The sequence below is a fragment of the Triticum urartu genome, chromosome 2A, assembly GCF_056163025.1.
Source record: "Triticum urartu cultivar PI428250 chromosome 2A, HENAU_Tu73, whole genome shotgun sequence".
Classification (NCBI taxonomy): Eukaryota; Viridiplantae; Streptophyta; class Magnoliopsida; order Poales; family Poaceae; genus Triticum; species Triticum urartu.
In genome coordinates, this window is record NC_141874.1 from 16,838,160 (window position 1) to 16,848,151 (window position 9,992).

The following is a 9,992-nucleotide window of genomic DNA, read 5'->3' on the forward strand; positions in this document are numbered from 1 at the left end:
CTCCGTCATAAAATTCTTATCTTAGATTTATCTAAATATGAATTTATCAAGTCACGTTTTAGTATTAGATACATTCGTATCTAGAGGAATCTAAGACAAGAATTTTAGGACAGAGGGAGTACACCCGTGATACATCAAGTTTCACAGCACAACCATGCTGATACCAAAATTTAAGAAGTACATTAAATGGTGCTCAAACTTGTCTCTTTCGGATACAAATACGGTCAGTGGCGGAGCCATGAATATAGGATGAGGAGGGCCAAGTGTAGTAAAACCTTGTTAGGGAGGGCCAGCTCATAAAAATACACCACTTTAGCAACCTTGGATCATCTATTAGCATGCATATTAGGCTTAATACAACAATGTTAGTGGGGGGCATGGCCCCTGCTGACCCCCCTGACTCTGCCACTGAATACGGTGCAACTTCTGTTTGTATGTACATGCGTGGCGCCTTGGCCCACTGTCACTGACGGGAAGGGGCTTCATTTTTGTAGAATAACCAAATATCGTAATCAAGCACCCAACGCCACTTTGATCGTTGGGTACCACCTGTCAATGAACAACACAAAGGGATAAATTGATATGAAAAATGGTGGATATTGTAGGTCGAACCCGCGACCTAGTGTCGTTCACCGGCTGTCGTAGCCACTGGATCTGATTAACCTCTAGAACGTATTAAGAGATTTAATATCTTCTAGCATATCATGCTTGTCCCATAATATAAGCCGTATTTTTCACATGTGATGATAAAAATTCTGTGAAAACTTAATTATACTCCCTCTGTCCCATAATATAAGCCGTATTTGCAAGTTAGGTCCCATAACATAAGACGTTTCTTCAAGTTAGCATAGCTTGCAAAAACGTCTTATATTATGAGACAGGGGGAGTACATATTTGCGATCTGCAGGTTTGTAAATTTTCATTCAAAAATATTATGATTTGCAAGCTATGCAAAAACAATTCTGGCCCAACAAACAAATTGGCCTATTTTTCTTTATGTATCTTTCTTTTCATTTCTACGCCGCTATGAAAGTATATTGTTATGAAAATTTTCTCAAATGTCTTACACATGTATTTCTGTATGTGCAATTTGTTTCAATTCTATTGCACTGTGGAAATGTTCTTTTTAACGGCCTCCATGTAGCCCGTCCTACACTGGTCATTTTCGCCTGGACCATGTTGTCAACATGGGAGAAGACATAGAATAATTAAAAAAGTATAATTAAAGCATATTTTAACATTGATAGTATATAGAGTGAGTACAGTACTCAAAATGATTATCTAGCCAGTTTTTATAAAAACTAAACTACATTTGTCACAGACTTATGGATCAAACAATATGGAATATTAGTTGATTTTTTAAAGGGGGTGACCCTCAGCTTCTGCATCGAGCGGTGCACACATGCATTTTATTAATTATTCACCAAGACCTTACGAAGTAATATATAAATAAGTATGAGGCCACCTTCCTAGAAACATCTGGCGCTACTCCTATCAAGTTGATGAAGGAGGTGCACATGGTCGGAGGCCCCTGCCCAGACCTCACACCAAAGCCCAATATCTAAAACTGGGGATCTCAACCAAGCCGCCTAACGGCAGGTCTGGAGCACAAACCCGTCCAACAGACTCTCAGCAGCCGCCATCGTCTTCCACTGATCCATTTTCAGGATAGGTAACGATGCATTGACCTTGGCAGGCCGGTCGTCGACCTCGCCACGACGCTAGACAATGCCACCTCCCTACACGCGCCCAGCTTGACACAACCTTCGCCAAGAACCTGCATCGCCACATCGTCGATGTGTCACATGGAACGCCGCTCCACCGCAGAAACGTCCCACTGGACCCTAGAGCCGATGCACACCTCCAAGAATGAAAACCCCAAGGGAAGAACGGCACAAGAGGGCCCCCATCATCCGATTAGCTAATCAAGAGTTTCCCCCGAGGTACTGGGAGGAGATGGGAGCTTCACCTCGATGATGCCTTCAAGAAGAAAACATCGTCATTGTGTCTCAATCACTGGCTTTGGCCGCCGGCTGAAGACAAGATCTTCACCCAGAACATCCCTGCGAGATTTCAACCAACAACTGTGCATCTACCGGACCACATTTAAAGACCCGGATCTGTCCGCCCAGATCAGGCGACCATCCACAGTCGCACTGCCACTGTGGGAGGCCTGACGCTCTGGCCACTGCCGGAGTGCACCACCACTAGAGCCTAGAGGGAGGGCCACCACCCCACCATGCCATGCCGGATGAGCCATTAGTAAGGATCCCAAACACGCTATTCACTGTCTCCGAATCGAGCAGGAACTGGAGTCAAAGCCACCGGACCGCTGGAGCTGCTCCCCCTTGGACATGGACATCTCCGCGCTGTTCCCTCGATGATGATCTGGGCCTCGCCGGCCAGGGCCGCCGGCCCGAGATCCGGACCTAGCATGGCCGCCGCCTGCACCGACCACGCCTAGCCGCACCGCCCTCCTCCAGTCCCCGCTGGCACCACCAACACAGCCAGCGGGATCTAGTCGCCGCTCCAGTAGATCAGATCAGGAGCAACACCCCCACGAGCCATTGTCGCACGCACAGGCTTTGCCCGGCGTCGACCACCAGCGGCGATAGAGGGAAGGAGGGGAGGGAGATGGTTCCAGCGGCTAGGGTTTTGGTCCTCTTGTGTCGCCCACACGCGGGGGGTCGACCTAAGAGTCCAATCTTGAATATGACATACAAGTTATTTAAATGTCAAAGCACACAGTGGCCTGTTTGTTGGTTGGGTTGGGGATCAACCTCGGTATTCTGCCAATCGCTCGAGTCCCCTTGCGCTGGATAGCCAACGAGCATGGGTGATGTTTGGCGGCGGCGCTGCATATCAGATCTGGCACGAGGCCTCGGATGATTCCATGCATGTGGTGGCCGAGCGGTGGCGCTACGGTCCACGGCTTGGTGGTGGTGATCCAAATCTCATTGGGCGGATGGTGATGACTGCATATACTGCAGCGACTTCCTACAGCTCCATGACATCGTGGTCATCGAAAGGACTTTAGGAGGGTTCATCTCTACTAATCCGGTAGATGACTTCAGTGTTGAGATACAAATTATGGACAACGACATGATGCAGGGGGGATGGTGGTGCAGTGGCGGCGGTTGCATCGCATGTAGCTGCTGGGATCACGGAAAAGTGGTGGCGACAACACATGCATGACTTTGATGGTGGTGCTGCGAGCACCCGGTCTCGAGCTCTGAGGCGAAATCATAGGACAGACCCAAGTGGCTATACCTGGCATTGGCGATGTTTTTACATCATTACCTTGTTGAAGGCATTCCTCGGATACTGCCCCCACTGATTCTTCACGGTGAAAACCTAGGAGTGTCGCTCCCTTTCTGAAGGCATTGTTGTTGAAAAACCTCGTCGTCCATGTGGCGTCATGAAATTGTTGGTGCCGATATGATAGTTGTTGTCGTTTGCCAATCGCAGATCTAATCGCCTTGGGCATTTTTTTGCACGCCTGCACATAGTTTTGGTCTTATATGACTTTGCTATTTGTCGGTGTGTTTTCTCGTATGTATGAGTTGGTGTTGGCTATATGCATCCTACCTACGCAGAGGCTGGGCTTTTGCTCATTGTGTTTTGTATCTTCTTGATGCTCCATTTTGAGCTAATAAAATTCACTCTTTGTCAGATTTTTTTATATTGACTGCAAGTTAATATGATGCGAGATCCATTGGCGATGCTATAAATTCAATCACGTTAGACCCGAGTGGCTATACCAGGCGTCCAAATTCAATCAAGTTAATATATTGACTGCAAGTTGATTTCTGTAGACAAAATTAAAGATAATTAATATATTGCTCGCTACGTGCGTGGGCCACTCTTTTTTTTCGGGGGTACTCTACTAGTTCGTGAGGCAGGAAGATCGCAAAAAAGAAAAACTTGAAGTAGAAGAGTCAGCCATGAAGCAGGAAGAATCTGAGCGCTACTGCCAAACTTTGTTGCTAGCTACCAACCACTGACCTCGTTTTCCAATGGCTGAAAGTTCAGAGATAGACTGCGCCGATGACCAACTGGTCTAGTATTTCCAAAACTTTCCATAAGTCGCGTGGATGTTGACTGGCTAGTCGCGTGATCTTGGTACACGTTGTTGGACTTTAATGGTTCCGGCATTTTTGTGGAGCCGATATGAACATTTTTTTTTGCGGGAACGATATGAACATTGCTATGTGTTAATAATATGGTCGTTTTGTAAATATCTATCATTGTCACTTATTCCGGGAGAGACTTGTATGAGATCTCACATTTAGGTGAGATCGTGAAATCAATCTCAAAAAATTATATTTAGACACTTAAGAAATCTAAAATTATTTGACAACATTCATGTGGACTATGTCTGCAACTCTGAAAAAAAGCTCAAAACTTGATGTACATTCAGAGATTCAAAATAGACAGCTTTGGATGAATAGTACTTTGACACTATTGACAACCGAATTTTTTTCCATTAATGTAAGAGGGTGTTTGTTTCCAGGGACTTATTGGTCTAGGGACTTAAATAAGTCCCTATAAGTCCCATCTAAACCAAACAGGAGGGACTTATAGGGACTTAAAGTGGACATTTGGGACTTATGAAATAAGACTCTCAAAAAGGGACTTATAGGGACTTATAGTTGTAATATAGTCTTATAGAGACTTATAAGTCCCAGGAACCAAACAGGTATGGACTTTTTAGAGACTTGGGACTTATAAGTTGGGACTAAAAAAAGTCCTAGGACTTATGAACCAAATAGGGCCTAAGTTGAATTAGGTAACTTTTTAAGGTTGTACATCAAACATTGTTGTGTGTCTAAAAGTTTGAAAATGTTCGAACATGTATTTTTTTACCAAAAAAGTCGATCTCATTAATCTCACCTAATGCGAGATCTCACACAAGTCTCCCCACGCTCAATCTCATACACGATCTATACTAGTAACTACTCCAACTCAAAAAAAGAAAGACTGCAGGCTAACGTACCTTCCGTCGTGGTCGTGGTGCAGCTACCGAAGTATGAAGGAATTCTCGCCCGTCTGACTCACTACTAGTACTAGTCAATTACCAAGGATGATTCATCACCTTCCTTTATAAATACTCGATGATGGGGGCAAGTAGTAGCTCATCACTGAGACAATATCCCACCAAAAAAAGAACAGCCATAAGGGAGGAAGAAAGAGAGACAGAGAAGGTAGAGGATGCTGACATTTACTGCTGCATTTCGGCATATTCCAGTGCTCGACCAGCCGACGGCCGAGCCATGGCGACGACTGTCCCTGCACCTGCACTCTCAGCGTCGACGATGTGGTAATCACGTTCTATTAATCTCCTGACCTGAATCCATGCATGGTTGAGAAATAGCTTGAGCAAGCTCACGTTCACATCAAAAACTGTTTTGATGGAAATTTTTGTTACATCGTAAAATAAATATAATTCCTTCCATGATTCTTGTTTTCTCTCCACATAAGGTATGGAGTGATGTTGATACAGACCTTTAGGCTGGCTGGAGAAAATTTTCATACTGCATCTAATACTGATAATGTACCTGAATTGATAATTTAAATCGCTATTAACTTCATATGACTTTGTTATTTTCCACTTCTCATGTATGATATTTAGGGTTCGTGCTAACTAGCAAATTCCCATCATATCCGGAGGTAGAAGTGGGTGAATGGAAAGTTGATGAGTACAGACAACACACGGTGAGCATATATACATATGAATTAACTCATTTCGAGCAGAATAGTTGCCTACTGCCTGTGCACAAGCTGACAAACATATACTACTATATTAAACCCTGATCAAAAGCAAATAGCGATGTTCCTAAAGGATGGACAGAGCGAGACGCGACAGATGATCGGTGCCATAAGAACGGCTCTAGCGTCATTGGGTGATGATGAGACGTCAATGAATGTTTCAGCCTACGACACAGCGTTGGTCGCCCTTGTCAAGAACCTTGACGGAGGTGATGGACCGCAATTCCCCTCATGCATCGACTGGATTGTTCAAAATCAACTACCAGATGGTTCGTGGGGTGATGCTGCTTTCTTCATGGTCCAAGATCGGATGATCAGCACCCTGGCATGTGTGGTAGCAGTGAAGTCTTGGAACATTGACAGCGACAATTTGTGTGACAGGGGTAAAAAGATTAATGGATGGATTCTTTGTTTTTTTATTAATGATTGACCTTGTTTATTTCCAAGGAAGGATCACGTATCTAATATAGAGTGGACCTTTTCTGTTGTAGGTGTGTTATTTATCAAAGAAAATATGAGTAGGTTGCTAGAAGAGGAACAGGACTGGATGCCATGTGGCTTCGAGATCAACTTCCCAGCACTCCTAGAGAAGGCCAAGGACCTCGACTTGGACATCCCTTATGATCACCCTGTTTTGGAAGAGATATATGCCAAGAGGAATCTGAAGCTCTCTAAGTAAGCATCGCTAGCTACATGCGTGTGATAAACCTAGCTTTAAATATTGAGTTGAATAGTCTATGTATAATTAATTAAGCGATAATTAATCTCACTCTAAAATTGTAGGATACCACTGGATGTGCTGCATGCCATACCAACGACCCTACTCTTCAGCGTTGAGGGAATAGTAGACTTACAATTGGATTGGGAAAAGCTACTCAGGTTGCGGTGTCCGGATGGCTCCTTCCATTCCTCGCCTGCTGCCACCGCTGCTGCCCTCAGTTACACCGGCGACAAGGAATGCCGTGTGTTCCTGGATAGGCTCATCAGAAAGTTTGATGGGGGAGGTGATTAATTAAAATCACTACTATTACTTCTCATACAACTAACATGATCGAATGCAAACTTAGTTAGGAAAGGAGCCCCTTCGATTGGCCAATACTGAAACAGAATTTACCAAAACAGCATTGGTCAATACTAACGTTGGCATTCACATAAATTCTCTTTTTTTACTAGTGCCATGTAGCCACTCAATGGATACTTTTGAGCAATTATGGGTGGTTGATCGGCTGATGCGTCTGGGGATATCAAGGCACTTCACAAGTGAAATTCAGCAGTGCTTAGAGTTTATTTACAGGTCACATAAACAACTTCTATCTAATTGGAAAATACATGATGTCCTAACATTTCTAAATATTTATTGTGGTTTTAAAATGGAATGCTACTAGAGTAGTAGTATTTTCCTTTAAGAGTAATAGAGTACTAGTTTGAGACAAGGAGCATATCTACACTTTGAACAGGCGCTGGACGCAGAAGGGACTGTCTCATAACGTGCACTGCCCAATCCCGGATATTGATGACACGGCCATGGGTTTTCGTCTCCTCCGTCAGCATGGCTACGATGTCACTACATGTAACTAATATTTTGTTAGTCAAATTTATGATAGAAGCTAGATTCTAAAATTTGAGAAGCGCTTTGGCATGCATGGCTACTATGCCATGCTGGATCGAGTTTTATTAATGTGCATCTAAAATGCAGCTGTGTTTAAGCACTTTGAGAAGGATGGCAAGTTCGCCTGCTTCCCCATGGAGACCAACCACGCTTCTGTTACCCCAATGCACAACACTTACCGTGCATCTCAGTTCATGTTCCCTGGTGATGACGATGTCCTGGCAAGGGCGGGGCGCTATTGCCGTGCATTCCTCCAAGAGAGACAAGCCTCCAACAAGCTGTACGACAAGTGGATCATAACTAAGGACCTGCCGGGCGAGGTATGTGCCAACACATTCAAGTTAATTATGTATGCCTCAGTCGGGCCACTACTTAGTTTCCATGGTTTAGAGCAGAGTATTGAGCAATTCTTCCTGCAAAATCAGGTTGGGTACACATTGAACTTCCCATGGAAAGCAAGTTTGCCACGAATTGAAACAAGGATGTATCTGGATCAGTACGGTGGCAACACCGATGTTTGGATTGCCAAGGTCCTCTACAGGTGAAAACGTTACATAACCAAAGTATCCTTAGTTAGAATAACTCTTCATTAGAGGAACCAAAGGAAAATATTTATCTTTTGGGATAATTTAAGATGCCACAATATTTTAAACATAAACTTGATTCATGTATCCATCAAAGTGAGATACATTGAGTGCATAGAAAAAATAACCACGAAATCAGTTTAAATTGAGGAGCTTCTCATGTACAAGATGAGGAATGAGGCTGACCATCCTATATAGTAGTCAACTAACATGTGACATTAGGGCAATTCTAAATGCAGCTTCTATAGTTTATGATAGCCAAACATTTGTCACACCTTTGTTTCTGACGTTTAACATTTCAGAATGAATCTTGTGAGCAACGACCTGTACCTTAAAATGGCTAAAGCTGATTTCAGAGAATATCAGAGACTCTCCCGAATTGAGTGGAATGGCCTCAGAAAGTATGTCACAAACATTTTTGTTACGTCTCTGTACTCAAATTCAATCCACTAGCTTACAAATTGGCCACTAGATTATTACTTGATACTTGAGAGTATATACGCAGGTGGTATTTCAGGAACCATCTGCAGAGGTATGGTGGGACTCCAAAGAGCACGCTCACCGCTTACTTCTTAGCTTCAGCAAATATCTTCGAACCGGGCCGAGCAGCAGAGCGTCTAGCATGGGCTCGCATGGCGGTGCTTGCTGAGGCGGTTACATCTCACTTTCGACACATTGGGTATGTAATTATGTATGCAGCCTCAAAGTTTTCCTCTCCAGAATTTGGTTTTAGTGATGATCGATGCAAAACATGTGTGCAATTCCTTGCAGGGGCCCATGGTACTCGACAGAGAATCTTGAAGATCTTATCGTCCTTCTTTCATTTGACGATATTTCCGGCGGTCTTCGGAAAGCTGTAAAATTCAAGAAACCACTACACTTAAATATCGTTGTTGATATGATACTGAACTTTTACCAGATATGAAATGGCGGAACCTCTATTTTCTTTGGTAACTACAGTGGAAGCAGTGGCTCATGGCATGGACTAGAAAGGAGAACCATGGATCCGTTGATGGAGATACAGCTCTGTTGTTCGTTCGCACAATCGAGATTTGTTCAGGAAGGAATGTTTCAGACGAACATAAACTGAACCTTTGGGATTATTCCCAGCTCGAGCAGCTCACCTCTTCCATCTGCCACAAGCTTGCCACAATAGGTCTTGTTCAGGTCTGTGTGTACATGCATTGCATTTCATATATCCATGTACCTCCATTTGAGTTGTATGTGATTTCTCAAACTATAACCAAAGAATGTTCAATTGGGGAAAACAGAATGGGACACGTATGGATAACATAGAGGACTTACATCGGCAAGTGGATTTGGAGATGCAAGAACTATCTTGGCGTGTTCATCGGGGTTGCCATGGCCTCAATAGAGAGACCAGACAGACATTTCTCAACGTGGTGAAAAGCTTCTATTACTCGGTTCATTGCTCACCTGAAACAGTTGATAGCCACATCGCAAAGGTCATATTTCAGGATGTCATTTAGGAAGAACCCTCTTCTGTCCTTATTAGAATTATTAATAACCACGTTTTGTGCTGGGTTCCGTCATGTTACATGTCCAAGTATTTTTCGGAACCTCTAAGGACTACACGTGAATATTTAGATAGAATGGAAACAAGGTTCCGAATGACATGAACCCTCTTCTAAGTTGTACAGAAGTTGGCTGTTATAAATATACATGTACAATCCCTGTAACCCACCGTGGGAAAATACAAAGCAAATAACAGGCACATTATGTGCGTGTGGCAATAGATCGATCTAGTCAGGGTGAGTTCCCTGCGTACATGTTTCTTTATTCTTTTTATTTTTTTCCTTCTGTAGCGCTAGTGCAGAAATGTTTACACACATCTTAAATGATGGTGCATCACTTTCAATCCATGTCATCGCTATTTTTTTCAAATACTAGTGGTGTGCGAGTAGGCAATTATGCCACAACCGTGTGGGGCCAGCAGCCTGCCCAGTCGCGAACATTATTTGTGGCATGTCAGAGACTTGACACGCCACTGGTTACGTACTAGCTGTGGT

The 9,992-nt window shown here is 43.7% G+C and overlaps 1 protein-coding gene across 2 annotated transcripts; it reads left to right on the forward strand.

Moving 5' to 3' along the window:
• The first annotated feature begins 5,151 nt into the window (after window positions 1-5,151).
• LOC125526928 (syn-copalyl diphosphate synthase, chloroplastic-like) lies at window positions 5,152-9,718 on the forward strand. Of its 2 annotated transcripts, none has more exons than XM_048691527.2 (14): window positions 5,152-5,320; window positions 5,633-5,715; window positions 5,822-6,152; window positions 6,261-6,444; window positions 6,553-6,773; window positions 6,943-7,063; window positions 7,227-7,339; window positions 7,466-7,698; window positions 7,804-7,919; window positions 8,265-8,363; window positions 8,468-8,641; window positions 8,734-8,818; window positions 8,923-9,129; window positions 9,234-9,718. In XM_048691527.2, exons 1-14 carry the CDS (start codon window positions 5,212-5,214, stop codon window positions 9,450-9,452), a joined length of 2,295 nt encoding a protein of 764 aa, XP_048547484.1. In that variant the 5' UTR covers window positions 5,152-5,211; the 3' UTR covers window positions 9,453-9,718. The 2 variants fall into 2 exon arrangements, with proteins under 2 accessions (XP_048547484.1, XP_087395528.1); XM_087539402.1 differs by having other exon boundaries at window positions 5,843-6,152.
• The last annotated feature ends 274 nt before the right edge of the window (window positions 9,719-9,992 follow it).

What these genes read in the sequence shown, in the direction of transcription:
- LOC125526928 (XM_048691527.2), top strand. Translation starts at nt 5,212, where the DNA reads ATGCTGACATTTACTGCTGCATTTCGGCATATTCCAGTGCTCGACCAG. An exon ending in TCTCACTTTCGACACATTGG is followed by an intron (nt 8,642 to 8,733) that starts GTATGTAATTAT and finishes AATTCCTTGCAG; the next exon opens with GGGCCCATGGTACTCGACAG. An exon ending in CCACAATAGGTCTTGTTCAG is followed by an intron (nt 9,130 to 9,233) that starts GTCTGTGTGTAC and finishes TGGGGAAAACAG; the next exon opens with AATGGGACACGTATGGATAA.